This window comes from Pseudocercospora fijiensis (genome assembly GCF_000340215.1).
Source record: "Pseudocercospora fijiensis CIRAD86 unplaced genomic scaffold MYCFIscaffold_7, whole genome shotgun sequence".
Classification (NCBI taxonomy): domain Eukaryota; kingdom Fungi; phylum Ascomycota; class Dothideomycetes; order Mycosphaerellales; family Mycosphaerellaceae; genus Pseudocercospora; species Pseudocercospora fijiensis.
The window spans coordinates 3,445,621-3,468,193 of record NW_006921538.1 but is presented as its reverse complement, the minus strand read 5'-3'; the positions used below and the strand labels follow the sequence as shown (position 1 = coordinate 3,468,193).

The 22,573-nt window shown below is 46.0% G+C and overlaps 4 protein-coding genes across 4 annotated transcripts; 2 read left to right on the top strand and 2 right to left on the bottom strand.

Moving 5' to 3' along the window:
* Positions 1 to 10,701: 10,701 nt before the first annotated feature.
* Positions 10,702 to 13,064, bottom strand: MYCFIDRAFT_177406 (uncharacterized protein; the record flags this gene model as incomplete). Its single annotated transcript, XM_007931202.1, has 3 exons — positions 10,702 to 10,792; positions 10,833 to 12,978; positions 13,043 to 13,064. The coding sequence occupies 3 exons, from the start codon at positions 13,062 to 13,064 to the stop codon at positions 10,702 to 10,704; spliced, it is 2,259 nt and encodes a 752-aa protein (XP_007929393.1).
* Positions 13,065 to 13,107: 43 nt separating this feature from the next.
* MYCFIDRAFT_177405 (uncharacterized protein) lies at positions 13,108 to 13,700 on the top strand (the record flags this gene model as incomplete). Its single annotated transcript, XM_007931201.1, has 5 exons — positions 13,108 to 13,184; positions 13,209 to 13,470; positions 13,500 to 13,559; positions 13,585 to 13,639; positions 13,672 to 13,700. The coding sequence occupies 5 exons, from the start codon at positions 13,108 to 13,110 to the stop codon at positions 13,698 to 13,700; spliced, it is 483 nt and encodes a 160-aa protein (XP_007929392.1).
* Positions 13,701 to 13,729: 29 nt separating this feature from the next.
* Positions 13,730 to 18,598, top strand: MYCFIDRAFT_177404 (glycoside hydrolase family 31 protein; the record flags this gene model as incomplete). The annotated part of the gene is made up of 18 exons (XM_007931200.1): positions 13,730 to 13,773; positions 13,805 to 13,821; positions 13,854 to 15,682; positions 15,710 to 15,957; positions 16,004 to 16,107; positions 16,143 to 16,269; positions 16,299 to 16,311; positions 16,355 to 16,573; positions 16,610 to 16,640; positions 16,676 to 16,727; positions 16,752 to 16,894; positions 16,922 to 17,130; positions 17,192 to 17,284; positions 17,314 to 17,364; positions 17,434 to 17,970; positions 18,003 to 18,040; positions 18,081 to 18,538; positions 18,576 to 18,598. The coding sequence occupies 18 exons, from the start codon at positions 13,730 to 13,732 to the stop codon at positions 18,596 to 18,598; spliced, it is 4,236 nt and encodes a 1,411-aa protein (XP_007929391.1).
* An 81-nt stretch (positions 18,599 to 18,679) lies between these two features.
* MYCFIDRAFT_141424 (uncharacterized protein) lies at positions 18,680 to 20,164 on the bottom strand (the record flags this gene model as incomplete). The annotated part of the gene is made up of 3 exons (XM_007931199.1): positions 18,680 to 18,879; positions 18,934 to 19,754; positions 19,830 to 20,164. 3 exons carry the CDS (start codon positions 20,162 to 20,164, stop codon positions 18,680 to 18,682), a joined length of 1,356 nt encoding a protein of 451 aa, XP_007929390.1.
* Positions 20,165 to 22,573: the final 2,409 nt, after the last annotated feature.

Below are 22,573 nucleotides of genomic sequence, written 5' to 3'. Positions count from 1 at the left end.
GCGAGGGTGCTATTAAATAACCTTATAAATAGGGATAGTTAATCGTTTATAGATAAGCTGTTACGTGCTTAGCAGAGGGACGCCTTTGCTATCGAGCGTATTAATAGGCTTGTAAGTAGGCGAACGACTCGATCTAGTAAGAGTAATTAGTCGATCGACGACAAAGGTTACTTAAAGTTTAAGGGCAGATACTATGTCCCCGCTAAACAATCGATTAGACAAGAGCTTTTAAAGAGGCACTATAATAGTAAGCTCGCTAGTTACTATAGCATAGAGAGGTCGCACGAGCTACTATCGCGCACATACTACTAGCTAAATAGTAAACGGCATATAAAGGAGTATATACAGACCTATGTAGTATACTAGCGAGTTAAAGCACCGAAGCACTTGCTATTCGGCGAGTTATCTTCGCTCCCTGTTCTAAAGAAGCCATTTACTAAGCTAATAATAGACTTTATTATAGGCCTTCTACCTACTAGGCGCAGGGGCAGCAAGGACGTATATAATACTATCCTTATTATAGTAGATCGATTTACTAAAGGCGCTCGATACATCCTAGCGCGGAAAGACTAGACTACTATTAATATAGTAGAGGCGCTATAGAGTAACATCTTCTATACCTATTAGGGAACCCCTAAGGGGATAGTCTCCGATAGGGGCTCGACATTTACATCTTACTATTAGAGCGAGATTTGCTTACAGCTAAGACTAAAGCATCGGCTATTAATAGCCTTCTATCTATAGACTAACGGTTAAACAGAGAGGCAGAATGCTACCCTATAGCAGTACCTACGTAGTTACATTAACGAGAACCCTAACGACTAGGTTAACCTCCTATAACTAGCTAAATTCGTATACAATAATAGTGTCCACTTATCGACTAAGGTGTTACTATACATAGCTATAATAGGCTAGAACGCTGCTATACTACAAGACCTACTATCGCTCGAGGCCGAGCGTAAGGAAAGGGAAGCGCGTTAAGTACTAGAGACACTAGCGGCGATAGAACGTGTCTAGAAGATACGAGAAATCTATGCTAAGATAGCTAAGAAGCTGACAAAGGCTTAAGAGTATTAAAAGGTCTACTACGATAAGCGCTATATACCGATAACCTTCAAACAAGGCGATATAGTTATACTTAGTACGAAAAACCTCCGTATCCGCAAATACCTATTACCTAATAGCAAAACAAGGCCTAAGCTCGCACTAAGATACATTAGCCTATTCCGCATTCGAGAGGCTAAGGGCATACAGGCCTATTAGTTGTAGCTTCTACCTTATTACACCATCTATAATACCTTCTATATATCCCTCCTTAAACTATACTACTAGCGCGAAGGCGATGAAGCGCCTGCTAAGTTAGAAGAAGTCTTAGCTAATAGTGAAGAACTATAGTCTATAGAGCGCATACTAAAGCATCGGACTAGATAAGGCAAGAAGGAGTACCTCCTAAGATAGTAAGGCTATTTACTAGAATAGGACTTATAGGAGGCTGAAGACTCTTTTAAGGATATAACTGAGTTGTTAGACGAGTATTAGACTAGTATAAAGGACAAGAAGAAGGCTAAGAGGCTATAATGTTACTATTAGGGCCTAGGAATAATGCTACCCCCGGGGTGCTATTAGCTAACTAATTAGAGGCGAGCAGTTGTTAGTAACAAAGGATAATAAGACTATACTAGGCGCGCTACGACGCGTAAACTAATTGCCTACTCTTTTAAGAACTCTACCTCTTTACTAACGCGCCCTATAGGTCCCCCTCTTATTCCCTTATTCTATCGAGGCCTCGCGGCCTAGACAATCGGCGAGGACGGCGCGGCCGACGCGGCTATATTAGTAACAGTGTTACGGAGTGTATACTGTTTAAGAAAGGAAGGATACCGCTATATTAGTAACGGTATTGCCGAGTTGTTATTAGTTAAAGAAGGAAATTGAAAGAAGGTAAAGTTAGCGCTAAGACGACTAGCGCCGCTATTGTTAACATTACTTGCTATTATCGCTACGCCTATAGACACAACCTTACCTACACTACGAGCCTAAGGCACCTTTAATTAAAACTTTAATCAAAACTTTGAGGCTAAGTCAAAATATTAAGGCTTAAAAGGATTAAGTGGCTTAATAGACTAACTAACTAAGGGCAAAACTATAGAGCTAAGCTAGCCGGGGTCGATCTTGCGGACAATAGGTTACTCCTCGATCTATCTAACCCTTTAAGCGAGGCGAACCTCTACTACTATACTTATAATAGCCTTCACCTATAGAAACTAGAAGAACTAAGTTTTTTGAAAAGATATGATTAGTTAACACTTAAAGGCTGCTAAACCTGACTAATTAGGGCTAGTAAAACCACGATAGTAAATAATAGTCCTCGTAATAACAAGAATAGTAACCCTCGGAAGCGGACAAACCCTCGGAAGCGGACATTGCTAGGTCTTTTAGGAGTAGACGCAAAGAACTCGGTACGACATTACTTAGAACGGAGGTAGGGCTACAATACCTCGTACGTCTACCTGTTATAGCAGGGAAGACGCGCTCGTATTGTAATTAGTCGAAGGCCCTTAATTCTTATAGATATATATTACTTTATAGTTTATTATATATAGAGATATGTTACGGTTACTCGCGACAGATCGTTAAGTGACTTCTTATTACGTGCAAGCCGAGGCTTCTTTAGAGAGGCTAATATAAGCGGGAGGCAGAGACAGAATAATTAGTACAAAGGTAATTCTAATTAGTAAGTAGGTAACATAAGTTGAACGCCTCGAGCTATAAGGGCATTCCGGCGTTCCTAAATACAAAGGAGATATCTTGTCTATAGTCGTAAGCGACGTAAGCGACGCTATCGCTCTCGACCGCTCCTATCGCTCCTAGTAAGATAGAGCGACAGCTTAGCCTACTAGTCTTAGCGTCGCTCTAAGATTATATAAGGACTCTAACCAATTAGATCCGTAACACTATCCCCCTCCTTAAGCGGAATAGTCCCTTATTCCGGGACTTTCTAATTCCAACTTCTTTATTATACTAAAGTCATCTAAGGATTTGTCTTCTCGCTAGCGTAAGGAAAATATCGCAAATAATATCCTCGCCGACTGCCTCGAAATGCCGATCCGCTACTTTTATTACGAATAGGCCGGTAAACCCTACAAAGTCGATCTTCGTTCCGGTCGCTGCTCCGAGTACGCCCTATACGGCTAGTCCTATAATATACAAGTTACTCGTATAGAGCATAAAAAAATTCGGAAGGCGCGCCTAAAGATAGCTAAAGATCTCGAAGCGGCCGAAGAGGAGGAGGACCTCCTTACGTAGAAGCTTTTCGAGCATCGCGTAAAGGTCCGTCGCTTACGTAAGTCGCTGCGTATAAAGGAGGATCGGGAGATACAAGCTCTTAAGGTAGAGGAAGCCTCTATTTAATAGGCGGAGGAGCTCGAAAGAGAGCTAGGCTCTTCGCCTATAGAGCCGATAATATTCTCGTTACCTACTAACGAGCCGTTTCCCCTAGATAGCCGATTATAGATGTCGCCTTATAACTAGAGTCGTCTAGATAGGATATCCTAGCCTGTCTCTAAAATCCCTAGTAGGAGTGCCGAGAATCTAGTGTCCTAAAGGTATATATTTTCAATGTTTCCTATCTATTTTATCTTCTAGCTAGTTAGTCTAGTAGTATAATTCTTAGCTATAAAAGACATAGTTACTAGGTACGCTATTAGAGTCCCCGCTCCTCGAGCTACACTACCCTAGGTCGTTAAGAACTCTAAGGCGCTATAATCGATAGGGTCTAAGAGGTCGTAGGTTTAATTCCTATACTAGTTATTTCTTTTTTGTCCGGTTTTGATATTTTTTAATTATCTACTAACAGTTCTGCAGGTTTTCTTTTATTTCCTAGGTGTTTTCTAAATGTAGGTATCCTTTCCATTTAATAAGGTATTTCTAACCTTGCTAATCTAGGATTTCCTCGACTTCAAACTCATTTTCTTCCTTAGGTTAGAAGTGAAATGTTTCTTAATACGGTGTTTCGGCGTCTACAGGTTCTAGTGTAGAAATATAGAATACTAGGTGGATTTTCGCGTCGTCCGGTAGTTTGAGTCGGTAATTAACTAGTCCTTTAGGCTTATTAATCAAAAATGGCCCGACTTTAACGTAGTCTAGTTTCTTAGTCGATCTCCGGGTTTTTAGATTCTTTGTTAGGAGGTAGACCTTATCCCCCTTTTTTAGCTAAGGTGCTATTTTTCGTTTAGCATTATATAGTCCCGTAATCTTTTCTTAAGACTCGGCAATTGCCCTTTACAATTCTTTATATACCTGCTTTAAGTCTTCTAAAGCGACTATCGCTTTATCCGCGTATAGATGCTATAAATACTGTTCCCCGAACAGCTATAGATGTTTCCTAAAATTAGCGAAGAATAGTATCTCTTTCGTAGTCTCAGATTGTTAGTTGTTTAGTGCAAGTTGTGCTATAGGTAATAGCGATACCTAATTGTTTTATGCGTAATTAACGTAGTGCCGTAAGTATACCTCTAAGGCCTGATTCTTAACTTCCGTTTAGCCGTCTATCTATAGATAGTATGCCGTTAATAGCTTGTACTTAATTCTAAGTGTCGCTATAAGCGTCTTCTAGTAGTTTGAGGTAAAGAGCTTGTCTCTATCCGTAATATAGGTCTTTGGAAATCCGTAGTATCGTACAAGTCTATCTAGTACAAGGTATCCGAGTTGCTCTACCGTACTTGCTTCGTTAGTAGGAATAAAGTGTGCATATTTCGTAAGCCTATCGACTATAACAAGTATTATATCGTAGCTATATCCTATAACCGGATCCTTAGACTTCGGTAGTTTCGTAATAAAGTCTATTGTAACTTCGTCCTATAGTTTATCTAGTAGCGTCCTAAATTGGATATGTCTATATCTAGCGTATCTATTAGCCTTGTTACGCTAATATTGTAGACATTTCTTAATATATTCTAGAACTCGTTGTCGCATATATAGGAATCCGAAGCTTCGCTTAACTAGTTCTATTGTTTTTGAAACTCTAGGGTGTCTATTTTCTGGTCCGTCGTAGTGTTGTCGTATACACTCCGTAACTCGTTCCTTAGGTACTTAGTATTTCCTATATTCGATTAGAAACTGTTCTTCTATATCCTAAAGAACTCGTATAATATAGTTGAATTCTTTTGTATTAGTACTAAGGCTTCCGTCTTAGTTTGCTTTTAATATCTGCTGCTATACTAGTTCGTAACCCTCTATATAGTCGCTACGGCGGCTTAGTGCGTCGGCTCGTCCGTTCTCGCGTCCTAGGGTATAGCGGATTTCGAACTTGTACTGTCCTAGTAGCTCCGACTAGCGGGCCTATCTTCGGGTTAGTACTTTAGTCGTAGTGAAGTAAGTTAGATTCTTATAATTAGAAAGAATCGTAAGACTTGGTACTCCTTCCGCGTATACTCGCTAGTATTGTAGTAATACAACTATTGCAAGTAGCTCCTTATTATAGATATCGTAGTTCTGTTCCGCGGGTAACATCTTTCTCGAGTAATAGGCTACCGGGTATCGCTTCCCGTTATGCTCCTATATAAGGTATGCTCCTATAGCCCTATCCGACGCGTCTGTTTCTATCTAGACCGCCTTACTCCTATCGAATAATCGTAGCGTTAGCGTAGAAACGCATTGCTTCTTTAGCTGCCTAAACGCTTCGTCTTCCTTCGTACTCTAGTTCTATTTCTTGTCTTTCTTTATAAGCTCCGTAAGGGGTGCCGCTGTCTTAGAGTAGCCCTCGATGAATTTTCTATTATAGTTAGCTAATCCTAGGAATGATTGCACGTCTTTAACGCATATAGGCGTTAGCTATTCCTATATTGACTTAGTTTTTTCTAGATCGATCCTAATTCCTATAGTGCTAATAATAAATCCTAGGAATTTGACTTCCTTCTTATAGAATTCGCATTTCTTAGGTGCAGTCTTAAATCCTACTTAGGTAAATCGTTTAAAGACGTCCTACACTATTCGTATATAGTCCGCGAGAGCTCCCTTAGTATAGACTAAGATATCGTCTATATATGCGATAACGTATACGTCTAGAAGGTCTCGGAGGACTTCGTTTACAAGGTCTTAATATAACGCTAGGGCATTTATAAGTCCTATAGGCATAACTAAGAATTCGTAAAGCCTATATCTTGTTCGGAATACTATTATCTATTCGTATCTAGCTACTATACGTATTGCGTAAAACGCATCGCGTAGGTTAATCTTCGTATACTAGTCTAATCTAGTTAATCGGTCTTGCATTTCTTCGATGTTCGGTAGTAGGTACCGATTCTTAATTGTAATGTCGTTAAGTCGTCTAAAATCGACTACTAGCCGTCCTTCGTCTAATCCGGCTTTCGGAACGAACATTACTAGTAAGGCTGCCGAGGATATCGACTTCCGTATCTAGCCTTTTTCTAATTTCTCTTTTAGCTACTTGTCTAGGGTTTTAAGCTCTTTCTTAGACATTGCGTATAAGGGTCCCTATAGAGGCTCTTTCCTAGGCTGTAAGTGTATCTTATAATCCTATAGTTGATGTTTAGGTAAGGCTACCTTACCTCTCTCCTCTTTAAAGAGTCGCTTCTACTTACTATACTCTTTAGGAATGTCTAGGTCCGAGATTCTAGTTTTATTCTTCGATAGCGTATAACTTCTATCCTTCCCGTAATTATTATTATAACCCTCCTAACCTAACGGTAGTGTCGATCCGGGTTGAATACGGTTCTCCGTAATTCCTATCGACGCAAACGTCTTACGAGTCGCCCTACGTTTATTAATCTCATCTGCCTACGAACGCTGCCGCTATATAGGTTAAATGCCGATTATATAGTCGCATTCCTTAAATGTAAGTACTCCTTTTCTCTAGTCTACGACTAGGTTATACTTTCTTAACTAAGGTATGCCTAATATAATGTTATAACTAGCTATATTAGTAATATCTAAGACAATCTCCTCGAAGTGCTATTAGATAGCTAGTAGTAACGGTATCGTTTCTCGTTCTATACTAGGTAGCGGTAACCTATCTACTGCTATAAGTTTATACGCTCCTTCTCTTCTGCTTTAGGTTGCGATCCCTCGGCTTTTAACGAATAATTCGGAGGCAAAGTTCCCGCTCGCTCCGGAATCTATTAATATACTCGTCGGGTACCCGTTAACGATAACTTTTGTACGGAAGACTACTATTAATGCTTAAGCGCTTTCGGTATTAAGGAACTCTCTTAGAACGCTCTAATCTAGAGAGTTAGTCCGTTTCCCGACTAATTAGTAGCCTAACGTTGTTCTAACTAGTTACGGATCCGTAGTCCTGTCGTTCGTGCTTCTTCGGTATATAATTTTTCCTCGAGGGTATCGTTGTATACATCCCGTCCCTACGCTACTATAGCCTTTCGGTATTGCTAATTTAATCGCTAGACCGTCTAACGTATATCTTAAGTAATAATCGTCCTTTCGTCGGGTAGGACGTATCCGTAGGGCGTAATTATACTTCCTATCGGTACTCGCTCCGTAATGAAGTTATAGTACGTATAGTCTATAGGTATCCGGGGGTAATTCTAGAATTTTGCCCGTAAGCTTATCTAGAAATAATTAAATTAGATAGGATCGACCTTCCGTTATCCGTTAACCTTTAGAAACATTTCCTCGTATTTGCGTACTAGATATAAGGCGATTGTTCGCGCTGCTATAGGTATATCTATTGTAAACGTAAGGATCGTATCGTCGTTAATCCCGAATTCGTCTTTACTTTCTTTATTTATAGTTTCTTCCTCGGTATCTAGACTTCCTTCTAAATCTTCTTACTGTTCCTCCTCTTGCTAAGAGGACTCCGGTACTTCTAGGATAGCTCCTAACTCCTCCCCGGGAGGGAATAAAGCTTCCGGATCTCGGTTTTCTTTATCGTCGGTATCTAAGCAAGATTTATTAATCGTTTCTTCTTCTAACTAGGATTTCGCATCTTCTCGTACGAGTCGCCTAATCTAAGGGAAGAATCCTACTTCTACTTTAGTAGAATAATGAATTTAGTATTAGTCGTTATAACAGAATCTCTAGTAAAGGGTTCTATATATAGGTTCTTATCGTCGTACTATTATATAGATTTGTCGTAGCTCTTTCTTTACGACCTCTATATAGGTCCTCGGCGCGTTATTAATAGAGTATAGCTCTACTACTATTCGGTAGCCTTCTCTACCCGAGTCCTTTCGTTGTATTATATTAAACTGTTCGCGTCGCACTATATTCTTGCCGCGGTAGTTCTGTGCTATATAGCCTTCCTTGCTATACGTATAGCAAGTCAATCTTCCTACTTTCTTAGGCGAACTCTTGCCTTTTCTTCCTTTAATTGCTCGACCCTTCTAGGTAGCGTCTAGCTCTATTAGTTACGTACCGTAGTAGTTGTTCCCCTTTAGTTTATCGTAGGTACTATAGTTTCGTCTATTATCGTATCTAGGAGTATAACTAGCTTTTCTAGAAGTCTTAGAATCGTAACGTCGTTCTAAAGCTCGTTCGTAGAGCCTATCGTCGAGATCGATCGTAACCTTAACTAATGTTCCTATATTATCTATTTTTCTACCGTCGCGTATAAGCTCGTCTTTAACGTTATCCTTAAGACCTCGCCGATACATTATTATAAGAGCTTCGTCGTCCTAATCCGTAAGTTAGGCGTATTCCTAAAATTTAGCGGCGTAATCGGCATATAACCCCTTCTAAGTTAAATGTTAGATAACCCTAACTACGGTAGCAACTTCGTTAGAAGATCTAAAGACCTTCTTTATCGTACGCTTGAGATTTTCGTAGCTTGCGAAGATTCTATCCGAATTATCGGTCCCGTTGCTATCTAGATAGGTCCTAAGAAATAGTTTAATCTAATGCTAAGCCCTACCTCGCATAAACGTCGTTGCGAAGACTAGCTTTAAGTTATCTTAAACCTAGTTAAATATGAAATACATATCTATCTAGCTAACCTAGGTATCGAACTTGTCTCGGTCGCTGTAATAAAAGTCTAGCTTTCCGATCTTAAGAGAATCGTTTCCGGTATAGGTTCCTAGTGCATTGCTAGCACTAGAGGTAGTACGTCGAGTACTGCCTATCTCGCTAGGGGCGGGAGTTCCCCTTCCGACTTGTAATAAGGCACTTATCCTAAGGGCGTTTAAAGTGTTACGGTTACTCGCGACAGATCGTTAAGTGACTTCTTATTACGTGCAAGCCGAGGCTTCTTTAGAGAGGCTAATATAAGCGGGAGGCAGAGACAGAATAATTAGTACAAAGGTAATTCCAATTAGTAAGTAGGTAATATAAGTTAAACGCCTCGAGCTATAAGGGCATTCCGGCGTTCCTAAATACAAAGGAGATATCTTGTCTGTAGTCGTAAGCGACGTGAGCGACGCTATCGCTCTCGACCGCTCCTATCGCTCCTAGTAAGATAGAGCGATAGCTTAGCCTACTAGTCTTAGCGTCGCTCTAAGATTATATAAGGACTCTAACTAATTAGATCCGTAACAAGATAGCGTAGTTAGAGTTGTACATTGTATTGTTTAGAGGTGAGGTTTGATATAGTTATATAATCGGTGGTTGTGCGTTTAATTTAGCGCGGACTAAGCGGCTTATTAGACCTACTAAGTTAGTAGTAATAGAGGTTGAGACTAGAACAAAGACCGGCTACGAGGGCGCGGCCTTTAGAAGGGAAGCGTATATTAGGACCAAAGAGGTTATACGTAATTAGCATATAACCGGGCTCGAGTAAAGCTAGGGTCTTAATGCCTTAGGTAGGGCTTGGCGCTTAGCAATAGGCTAACTTGCCTGCCTTCCTCCCTCTCCTCCTAGCTCCTTATCGAATACTACTTGTACCTACTACCACCCTATCTACCTGCTAATATAACCCTTCTTATAAAGAATGCTAAGACCTCTCGATCTTTATACGATCTCTAAAAAATACTTCCTCGATAGCGTAATAGTAATTTTCTCGATCTTTTCTCCTATCTTCTACCTGTCTTTTATTTATCTTTTATTTATCTTTTATTTACCTTTTATTTATCTTTTATTTATCTTTTATTTATCTTTTATTTATCTTTTATTTATCTTTTATTTATCTTTTATTTATCTTTTATTTATCTTTTATTTATCTTTTATTTATCTTTTATTTATCTTTTATTTATCTTTTGCTTATCTTTTATTTATCTTTTGCTTATCTTTTATTTATCTTTTACTTATTTTTTGTTTATCTTTTATTTATCTTTTGTTTATCTTTTATTTATCTTCTATTTATCTTTTACTTATCTTTTATTTATCTTTTATTAATTTTCTATTTATTTTCTATTTATCTTTTATTTACTTTTTATTTATCTTCGATATATCTTCTACTTATCTTCTACTTATCTTCTACTTATCTTCTACTTATCTTCTACTTATCTTCTACTTATCTTCTACTTATCTTCTACTTATCTTCTACTTATCTTCTACTTATCTTCTACTTATCTTCTACTTATCTTCTACTTATCTTCTACTTATCTTCTACTTATCTTCTACTTATCTTCTACTTATCTTCTACTTATCCTTTCTTTAACTTTTAGTTAACTTTTAGTTAACTTTTAGTTAACTTTTATTTATCTTTTGCCTATCTCCTAGCTATCTTTTCTTTATCTTGTCTTTGTTTTGTATTTGTCTTTTCTTTATCCTTCTTCCCCCTTATCTTGCGACTTATGGTCCTAGCAGAACATTCATGGATGAATCCGGTATGGAGAGGAGATCAGGAGTCATGGCTAGCGACAGAGGCAGTTGTGGGCAAATGCTACTTCATCCATGCAGCTGCCTATCATCATCCCCGCGACGGGACTCGCTCCATCATGCGCTTCACTGCCGTAGTGAGCTCCTTGAAGCCAATTCTGTCACCAGATCCAAATCCGCCAATGTTGTGCTTCTTCGTCAAATTCCCAGCAAGATTCTGATGCTGAGGGCCCAATCCTCTCAGGAACAAAAAGCACAGTACATCTTCCGGAAACGTCCCATTTCCCCCCATCTTGCGCTTGTACGCCTCCGCATTCGACTGATTCAGAGCAGCCGCAGGCCTCCTACTCTCATGCGAATGCGCCAGCGCATTGTACTCGTCGACTTTGAGTTGCAGCGTGAAAATATAATTATCCAGGTTGTTATTGCAGCTGGCCAGCGTTATGCCGCTGATTTCGTTGAAGCGGACGTAGGCTTGATCACTACCTCTCGGCATGCACATGTCCTCCAGCGCTGTCCATATCTCGTGGGCGGTGTGCAATAGGCGGACCCGATTCCAGAGACCAGGACTGAGCGTTTCGCGGAAGCCAAGCTTGAGCATGTCATTGCGGCGTCTGAAGATGGCCAGCTGCTTGACATACTCATTGTGCTCCTCAACAGGAATTTCGCTGGCGTCAGGAGGCGATGCGATTTTCGTGGGCTCCTTCAGATCACCTCGCAGCACATCCGCGCAGTTCTCCTTGATTGCAGCAGATTCAAATGCATCCCGATACATGCGCCAATCATTACCGATGACAAATTGTCGTGGTATTGAAGCCTTGTAGCTTTCACCGCTGCCGCACGTAGATGAGGCAAGGCTTTGCACAGAGCTGTGCTCGAGTGTCAGCCGCTGAGGCTTGACGTGTTCCTGCTGGAAGGCTGCTAATGCCGCAAAGACCTGCTGCGCCTGCGACGCTGAAGCTGCATTCTGCGACTGATTCAATGGCGTATTGCCCAGGTCAATCATGGTAGGCTGCTCACTGTCGATCTGCATCGAATCTGCGCCAGCGCTCGTCTGTTGGTGATTGTTGTTGTTATTCCGTGGCGCATTGTTCTGCACGGGCTGCGGCACTCGAGGATGAGGGTCGTGGTCGTAATGACATGCAGTCTTAGTTCGTGCGCATGTGCCACAGACCGGGCGCACGCTGTCGCATCTCGATTTCTTCGAACGGCAAGACGAGCATGCTGACGGAAAACCAGTCTTGCCGGGCGTGATGGGAATCTGAGGGGGCTGCTTTTCCGTGCTGTCACCGTGGTGTGCGCAAGTACCATATTTGAGCCACTTCTGCTTCATATTGGCAACATCCGTCCTCTGAAATAATCCCTCCGGATTCGTGCGCTGCAGAAACTTGAGCACATCTGTAGTCTTGGTGCCAATCGCAAATAAACCATCCACAGCCTTTTCTACTCCTCCCGCACGCGCCCTCCGCCTGTGCCCGGCCAGCTGCATGGCGTCGACAGCTGGGTGATTGTGATGTGTCTTCCTGTGACGGATCTGCCAGTTCCCCGAAGGGTCGTGCGGGTTCACAGATACGGCAGCGAGGGACATGGGACACCCAATACGATTGCTTTTGCGGTTGATGCGTACACGATCCTTCTGAGGCGTCTTGGAGCTGCTGACCTTGCCGTGCTTGCTGCAATGGAAGTAGCGCTTGTACAGCTGACCCTTGGCGTTCTTTTTGCTGGCGCGCCGCACAAGCTCGTAGCCATGCTCTTTGCTCCACGCGTGAATGGCATCCTCGAGCTCTACTTCATTCCGATACTCTGCTTCTGGCGGGGGCGGAAGCTGAAAGACCGGCTCATCCGGGTCAACATCGCCATCATCGTCGTCGTCGTCATCGTCGTTATCATTCGCGTCGCCGTTCGCGTTGCCGTTCGCATTTGATTGACTCTCGTTTTCTGGCCGTAACACGTTCATGAGATTCTCTTCATAGTGGATTGGCGGCGAGTTGGGCTCGGGCGGGGGAGCGCCAGGCCCATTGCCTGGTGTTTCGGGGACAGGCGAGGGAGCATCGCCGAAGATGCCGTTGTGCTGCTGTCGCTGCTGCTGCGCGGTGGATCTCGAGTTTCCGGTGTGGCCCTGCGGCAGGCTTTGAAAGTACTGTGGTTGCTGCTGCTGTTGTTGCTGCAGCTGCTGCGGAACCTGGTTGGCGTATGGATACGGCGCGGTCTGGTAGCCGAAGGGCTGTTGGTGCGGCGGGAAGGGAGGATCTGGGCGCTGCGGTCAGAAGACTCGAGATGGCGGAGGCGGAAGAGTTGAGTTCACTTCACTCACAAGGCTGATTGTGCCGGTTCATCCTGGCTCGAATTCGATCTGGCGCGTCGAGCCAGAGTCTAATAATGCTTGGTGGTCTGGCTGGTGTGGTCGTTATACGCGTCTATCGGGAAACCTTGAAGGAGGTGCATCGTCCCGTCATGTCATCGCCTTGAATATTTTGAAGAGACGTCCGTCAAACATTACGGGGCACCTTGATCATCCATCTCACCTCACCTCACCTCACCTCACCTCACCTCACCTCACCTCACCTCACCTCACCTCACCTCACCTCGCCTCACCTCACGGCTGATTGTTATCGTCATCCAGAGACTTTTTGTCATCTTCAGTCTCTCGATACTCCCTGTCGACTGCGAGGATCGCCACTGCCACACGCCAGACGGATCCCTGAGAAGGTCTGGAGAGCACGCATCAACCTCCTGCTCCAAGTGTCGCTCAGATAATCCAAAATTGCAAGACCCACGGTCGGATGCCGCTGGTGGTCGACTACGACACCTGCCAGCTCCCATGCCGTCAGGTATGCGAGGACAACAGCCCGGCAGACGCCATTGCAACCCTTCCTTGGGGGCAGTAGTCTTTTAGATGAGCTGAAGAGAAGTGGAATTACTTAAGCAGATATCAATCAACAGCGCTTACTCTTCAGCGCATTCCAAGCTGAGAGAGCAATAAGAACCCCACAATCTCCTAATGCCGCCTTTATATCAATTCTACGTCAACAAAGCCGAAGCATGGTCGAATCATGACAATGGAACGACAAAAAAGGGCTGGCACTGAGTCTGGTTCGGCTGTGGGGACCTGATTCACACTTGAGCAACAACCAGATCTGGCCAGCACCACTGCTCAGAGGCCGCGGGCCCACAACACACCGACCACGATGTCGAACTCATTCAGCAAATGATCGACAGCAAGCTCATCAGCCTTCAAGATGTCTTACGTCAACATGCGCTCTTCCATGAAGCTACTGCCGGCTCTGGTGCTCCTCCTGCGTCTGACCATCTGGTCTCAGCCGATTGTGGTGTCGATGCGCCTTCACGAACTTCAAATATGGCTGGTCGATCCACGGTCAATGCTGAGCACCATGCTGCACCAGCCGATCACCACGAAGCCATGACTGAGCATGCGGCCACGGCCGATCACCAAGAAGCCATGACTGAGCATGCGGCCACGGCCGATCACCAAGAAGCCATGACTGAGCAGGCGGCCACGGCCGATCACCAAGAAGCCATGACTGAGCATGCGGCCACGGCCGATCACCACGAAGCCATGACTGAGCATGCGGCCACGGCCGATCACCACGAAGCCATGACTGAACATGCGGCCACGGCCGATCATCACGAAGCCAGGACTGAGCATGCGGCCACGGCCGATCAAGGCAATGCACACCCAAGCAGCCTTCGGTCACCTGTCTCCAGGCAAAAGGAGAACCTCCCTGTCGTCGGTCGCCGCTTGAAGGCTAACGCGCTCATTACTCGGTATGAACAACGTGGCAACAATCGCTCTCTGGCGCCAACCTTCAAACAGCCGACACTTTTCCATTACGGCGCGCATCGGATGCCAGGAAGCTCTTCGTTCCAAGAGATCACATCTCTGTCACCAAGTCTTGGTCACCATGCTGCATCAGCAGATCCTCCTCCAGGCCCACCAAATTTTGGTCACCATGCTGCACCAGCAGACATGTCGCCGTACCGTGGACCATTCACGATCTCGACGCTGGTTGCACATTTTGCCCCACCACCACGTCCGATCATCGACAGTGTCTGGACTCCTGCGATATTCCCAGCCAATCCTGGTAACTCTAATGATCGGAATGTTGTCCTTGATGGAGGTTGGAGAGATGAACTGCGTACCTTCTTGGATTTCAACAACCATGGCAGTACTACCGAAATCTTGCCTACGTTGAGCGATTGGTTCCTACAGGCACGCCGCCGCCGCAACGTTAAGGATATTGCCAATCTCCCTGTTCGACAACAAGCTGAACTCCTAGTGCCTATGTCTGATCTCCGGGACACCTGGATCATATGGGAGGCGCATTCAAGAGACCCAAATCGCCTTAGTTGGGGCAACGCCAACAATGGTCCAAGACCCGATACACTCTGCCATGATGCCGTCTTGCGTTTCGGATGCAGCTCCTTCCACCGCGCTCCATTGCATCCTATCAGGAATGTCACAAAATTCGCTCGTGCCTTCACCAAGGGAGGTGTCATGTACCCACGACCTAAGCCTCTTCGAGATGGATACATCCCTTGCGGCTTGGCCCATCCGTTCTCTGGCTCCCCAGAGCCATGCTCAGATCCATCTTGCGGCTCAGCCGATCCATCCAGCTCCCAACTTCCATATTGCGGCTCGGCCGATCATGCTGTCACGCCTGGCGACTGGTATGATGTGCCTGGGGACATCCAATTGCCATTCGACTTCGAGAAGTATGACATGCACCGCCAACCTAAAGTGCCTGGTGGTCTTTCGCGTGCCAAGAGCTGCGTCTCTACTCTCCCGGATGTCTTTTACGACTGGAAGTTCCGTGCCTGGCTGGCCGACCGCGTGTTCTTCTTGTTGCGCCAGATCTGTCCTCATCTCAAGCCATGGAAATACCATCAGTCAATCTGCGATACCAATCCAGAGGTCCTCGCCGATCCTAATCATGTCCTGCGCCGCTGCATTCCGGTCTAGTGGTCCAGTCCTGCACGCGATCGCAATGTCGATGTCGATGACCCCGACATCAACATTGGCTACTTCGACTTTGACGCATACTGCGACCCTCACGGGCTGGAGCGTGCGTCCCTCAGCTGGCCAATGTTTGCACAACTCGGATGCGGTCTCATTTCCCATCAGGACTGGGTACACATCGCTATACTCCGCTATGGCCGTCGGGATCTCATTGACGGCGCCCGTAAGATGCTCCTCGTCGCCAGTCACATGTGCGGTCGTCGACTCTGTCTCGGTCTGTTCTGTGTCCATTGGGAGAGCCAGTCGTTCAACAATGAGCGTTCGCGCTGCCACAAGCGGCCAAACTATGTCCGTCGGTCCTATTGATGCTCAGATGCCCACCACATTATTCGACGTGCCCGGTGACACGGATACTTCACCTCACCATCCAACCTAGTCAGCTGCATCGCCTTGTCATTGGTCTCTGGGCCACCATACAGTCGCAAGATCAATGCATCGTTCTTGGGCTATCGGTATTGGATCACAGAAGGCAGTGGCACAAGACCACAGAGAGAAATATTGGGGTAAACATATTTCATGCGGAAGACCATAGGTGGTTTGGGAATGTATTAGCACTATGAGGCTACGTTCATCTACAATCTGATAAAGGCGTCCTCTCTGTCTGCTTCACATATCAAGAGCTTGCGCGCTCCAAAGTGGTTGAAGCTGAGTGGCGAGAATACGTACGGCAGCGTACAAACCCTGAAGACCATTGGAGGCGAGATGGTTTTCCTCCATCAGGTGCGTGTTGTCTTGCTCGAGCTGGTAGATTGCGCCATATTTCTCATCGGCAGGCAGGTCTGTCATTTGTGCACGGATGAGATTCATGTCGCCGGGGATGAGATGACGCTGTCGTGATTGCAGCCACTTGGGAAGATTGGTGTTGCGGGTAAGAGTGCCATGAGTAGATTTTCTTGCACGATTCACAAGCACGGAACAGCGACGATAAAGACGTTGCCACGACGCAATTGCCATACCATCAGTGCTGGTGAACCTGCCGCTCCAGCGAACCACTGATCGGTAACGTCCGCAATGAATTGGTCGATCATGAGCAGCAGAGGCTATGCGTTCGTGTGGAACTCTGCAAGCACCGGGGAGATGGAGTTTGGCTACCTGAGGAATCGATTTACATCTCGATCAACCACATTGGTGGACTATTCTATGTGGTGATGTCAGCACCTCAAGGAGACTATGACCTGCTTCAGCGTCGCCTGCCTGCAGTCACAGGCCGCGCACCAACACCGCCAGACTTTTCGCTGGGGTATCTACACCGCAAGCTCAGATATGAAAACCAGACCGAGTTCATCCAGCTGGCTCAAAACTTCCACGATTACGACATTCCAGTCTCGATGCTTGTGATCGACTATCATTCGTGGGCACGATCTGTGGCCTGACGTTCCGGTAAGTATATCAAAGGGTGCAATGCATAACTACGCCGAATGACAGAAGCTGCGGTCGCCGTATCAAACACATCACGCTGGTCTCAGCCTTGGCTTTGAGAGCCGACAAGCTTTTCTTTTGATACAGTGGCTGACACTCGTGCTTTTCGCTTCTAGGGCATGGTGCAGAAAGTGAAAGAGCTGACCGGTGCTGAAATTATGGCATCCCTCTGGCCGAGTGTGGAAGATGCTAGCTCACACATTCGCAACTACGACGCAACAATCCCCAAAGCTCGCGAATATCTTTAGTCATTGCTCAAAGCCAACTACTTCGACCAAGGCATCAAGAATTTCTGCATCGACCAAGCAGATGGCCGCAACTTGGGCGAAGCATACAGCAATAATGGCATGTCGGATTTTGTCCACTCACCACCCTACCCAATCTCAGACGTGCTCTATTACGCCGGCACTCAGACCTCTGCTGGTAAGCTCTACCCATGGGAACATCAGCAAGCGATCGAAAACGGCCTTCGTAACGCCACGGGCACGAAAATGGGCGAGCCGTGGCAATATCTATCACTTTCTCGCTCGGGCTACATCGGTTCGCAAAGATTCTGCTCGATGATCTGGTCAGGAGACACGACCTCGGTATGGGAGACGCTCGCAGCTCAAGTCGCTTCTGGGCTCTCAGCTGCCGCTACTGGCTGGAGTTGGTGGACACTCGATCTCGGAGGCTTTCAGGGCGATCCGACAATTGACTGGAGCAGCAATGTTGATGAAGAAGCCTATCGAGAACTGTACGTTCGATGGCTGCAATGGGGCACATTCTTGCCATTTATGCGTAACGTAAGTTTTCTCTCTCACCAAACCTTCGCCAGCTGATTGAAGTTGCCCACCTAGCACGGCGCTCGCTCTTGTCATGTCCAAAACGCATACACTTGCAACATCGAACCTAGGAAATATGGAGAGCACAATCTCCCAATTATCAAGTCCTACATCAATCTCCGCTACCAACTCAAGCCTTACGTCAAAGCTCTGTTCGACCAGTTTAGCTTGACAGGGCGCATGATTATGAGGCCTCTGTGCATGGATTTCTCAGTCTCGGATCCGAACATTCTCCTCTACTCGGCGAACAACTCCAACTACACTACTCAGCAGTACATGTTTGGACCAAGTGTGTTGGTCACGCCTGTCACGTTGCCCAATATGACGGAATGGACTGTCTATTTGCCTAAAACAAAGGCGGAGGCTGCCATCCCGACTGGCCATGGCGGCTTCAATGCTACGGCAACAACGAAGCCTTGGACGTACTGGTGGACCCATGAGTTGTTTGCTGGTGGACGGGAGGTGACCGTACCTGCGCCTTTGGAGCACATCCCGGTCTTCTTCCTGGGAAATAGAGAGCAGATCATGAGTGGCGATGTGTTCTGACCAGCCCAATGTGAGGGCAGATTGCATGTCGGACTCCAGCTGATCGAGCTTGGGCACAGATTAGATCAGGCCTTTGCGATGTCGATGTATAGTTGCTGTATGCATGCTGGCGATGTCCATCGCCTCACGTCTTCACAGCCTTCGGACTCCCAGCACCTTTCATGATATCGTCGATCGGATAACTCTCAAGCGCTCTCTGCTCGTCTTCTTCCGACCATTCCCTCGGAAGTACTGCGAAGACCAGATAGCTCGTATGCGTCTTCATTTCCGGCTCACTTCTATGCACCAATCTTCCTTCCTTGTACAGCTTCCTCTCATCGGCCTCTTTCTTAATCCTCTCCAGGCGCTCCGCTTTGCTCTCCCTTTGACCCTCCTTACTCTTCTGCCTACCCTCGCTGCTGTTCTGGCTGTGCTCTTTCCTGGTCTGGCTGTCAGTATGATGCAAAGCGTGGAAGTGTGCCAGTTTGTTTTCGACCTCCCTTAACCTCTCGACGCTTTCATTCACATGCGCAGCCGCTGCGTTGACGCCTCTCAACCCTTCTTCCTTCAGACCTACTCTTTCTCGGCGAACATCGATGCGTTTGTGCTGGACCTCGACCATACTGATATCAGCCCAAGCAGCTTTGCGCAGATGCGAGACCGTGGCGATGACTTGTTCGATACATGGCGAGAAGGTGCATAATTGAGTTGGAGTGTCAGGGTCGAGAGGCGAGTTGGGACCTGCGCGAGTGAGGTGTCTGAGCGCCATCCAAGGTGCGGGCAGATCGAGGAATATGGCGTTCGCGCTCGGAGAGGAGCCATCAGCGAGGAGAAAGGCGTCGTTGCAGACGTCGCGATGCGTCAAGTGCACGATGCCGTCTAAGCCATGATCCGTAATCTCGGCTCGGAGCGTCTGCACTCTCGGCTCGTGGAACTCGTAGCTGCACACTCTGCCCGTCTTCTGAGAGCGCGTGGAAGGGTAGCCAGAGAAGACGGCGCGAGCAGCGGCATGAGTGAAGCTGCCACTTCCCGCTCCGGCTTCGATGAGCGTGCTTCCGGGCCGAACGCGGAGTCGCTGCAAGATGTAGCTGTAGTCGGGTGTGTAGACGACTTGCGTTCGATGGTCCAGCGACGACGTCCACGATTCCGGCGTGGGCTGCAGGAGGTGTAAAAATCCCGAGCCGGCGTCGATCGGAGCCTTTACTGCCAACTGCGCATCTCTCGCACCGACCTTCTCCTGCTTGCGCTTCTTGGCCGGTGATTCTCCGTCCTGCGCGCGCTCCTGCTCCATCAACTTCCTCTTCCTTCCCGTTGTGTCTTCGGTCACCGCAGCAGCAGCAGCAGCAGCGGCAGCACTCTCCTCCTCCGCCGACGCCTTCTTGCCCTTCCGACCCCTCGTGCCCGTGTCAACTTTGCTCGCTCTCACCTGGCTCCCCCATTGCGAACCTATGAGTGTAGAGTGAGGGAAACTGCCAAACCTGGTGTTGGTCACTGCTCCTTCCGCGTAGCCATCATCGGCCGAGGATTGAAGCATTACGGGAAGCAGGCTATCGCGCTTCAGATGCAATATTGCCAACGAGCCCGCGTCAGCCGTAGGCGGTGTGTAGAGGAATGGCGAGGGTCGCAACATGGTGACGACGCCGAGGCGAGGGGAGGTGGTGCGCTCACTGCTCACGCGCAGACGGCTAGCTTTTTCGTGTGTTCACTTGATCCTTATCGACAAGGAAGCTTGGGCCTGCTGCTGCCCGTGCGCACCCATTCTCCGCAATCCGCAACATGGGCAATGAACCGTTCACCGCTGCGACAGTGAAGCACACAACCAGCGCATTTCCCGCGAGCTACACCACGCCGAAGCCGAAGCGAGACGGGACGGGAGCTCTTCACATGCTCACGCGGCGGCGCGGGAGTGAGAGAGATGTGCTTGTATGTCCCAGAAATTTAGCGTACCATTCTTTTGGGCGAGCGCCACCAAAGTTTGCAGGCAGGTTCCCAATATGGCGGTATAACCTGCTTCGGATTATGACGGCCTTAGCTAAGGTGACGATTGGGGTTAAGAAGGAGGGTGTTCTTAGCACTACGGCTTGCCTAATTAGTCGCTGTTGCTATCGCTATATTAACTACCTTATTACTGTCGCTATATTAAGTACCTTGCTATCGCTATATTAAGTACCTTACTATCGCTATATTAAGCACCTTGCTGTCGCTATATTAAGCACCTTGCTATCGCTATATTATCTCTGCCTCTTGCTACTATCGCTATATCTATTAGAAGTCCTTCTCTTGCCCTATATCTTACGTATAGCGTCGTCGTTGTCTATCTAGTTAAACTAAGAAGCTGCTAATGCCTCTAATCTAAGGTCTATAACTCGTAACGGCCGCTAAGGCGTTATAAGGTCGACAAAGGACGTATTCGCCGCTCTAGGCGTATCGGCGCCTATTAAATCTACCTCTTTAACTAAGTTTATATCTATAGGCTATACCGACTATATATCTAGTAACGACGCGCAGTTGCGTTTGTAAGGTAATAGACGGAAGGCTAGCGGCGGCCCGAAGTAAGGGCGTATTAGTAACGATAACGGAGCGCGATTAATACGCTATTAAGGTCGCTATCGCGGCGGCCGCGCTATAGCTAGCGCTCGGAAGGAGGTTGTTATTGTCGGTCGAGTTAGAGTCGTCGGTTGCGCTAGAGGGTATAAGGTCTACTACCGCGGCCGCTTACCTATAAAAGTAACCTCGGGGGCGCCGCTCTCGTAATAGTTAGTAATTAAGTAGTTAGTAAGGCTATATAACGTGTCCTTAACCTTACGAAGGAAGCCGCGTATATAGCTGTCGCGTACTACTAGATCGACTATCTTGTCGTCGCGGATACGATAGAAGTGCTAAGAAAGGCCTTCTATAGCCTCGTTATAGTATAACCTTAAATTACGAAGATATAGGTTACCTATAGTCTATAGCTTCCGCGTATCTTTATAGCCTTCTAGCTATAGTTAGTTGCCGTCTCGCTGCTTCTAATATAGACTTATCTTCGTAGAATTAAAGCCGGTATATTAGTTAACGTATGCCTATTGTTGCTAGAGTATAAAGGGCGTAACAAATAGGTAGAACCTAAGGATATAGTAACAAGGCAAGTAGGTTTGAAACTATAGAAGGCAATTACAATAGGCAGGTTGTCTATTATTATATATTACTATTCCGGGGTATATTAGCAGTCCTTTAGCCTTACATTCGTTTGCAATAGACAGTTGCTTTCTAATAAGGTCCTAAGCCGCTAGAGGTTATAATCTTTCGAAGAAAGGCATCTATTTAATCTTCTAGTAGTTAGTAGATTTTCCGACCCTATATAGTTAGAGGTCTGCCTTATATAATGTTCGAGCGTTAGTCGTTATTAGCTCTACTATAGTGCTATACATAGAAAGCTAGACTATGTCCTTCTTCTTATTATATTTAATAGCGTTATAATAGCCCTTAAGAGGCGACGTTGTCCGGACCTATATAAGAAGAGGGCTATATAGCCGTGCCTAAGTTGCCTACAAATAGGACTTCTTACGCTAGTTATTAAGAAGGTAATCTACCTATTTAGTCGTCGCATTAGCTTCTCGAAGTTTAGTTGCTATATCGTCGATAGTCTCGACGACTTTAGCATTACTCCGAGCGTAATAAATAGCGTAAGAGAATAGCCGCTAGACCTATAGATACTGCTTCTTAGAGAAGTAACGTAGGAAGGTCTCCTTTGCGTATCGTTAATATAGAAATATCGTAATCTCTTCTTCTTAGAAGGCTAGTCGAATAGTACGTTGTTCTTAAGCTAAGTCGTTAGTTATAGCTACTATAGGCTTCTAGCTAGGTGCCTATCTCTTTAAGACCTAAAGCCTAGCCTCGATTAGCTTAGCTCGCTAGCTTTGTAATAATATATGCCCCCCTAGTATCTAGGACCCGAAGGCATTACGGATATAGACTATAAACAGGTAGAAGTTATTATCGGACGTTTTGTAGGTCGCATCGAAGAGAAATAACTATATATAGACAGTTAGTCGTTGCT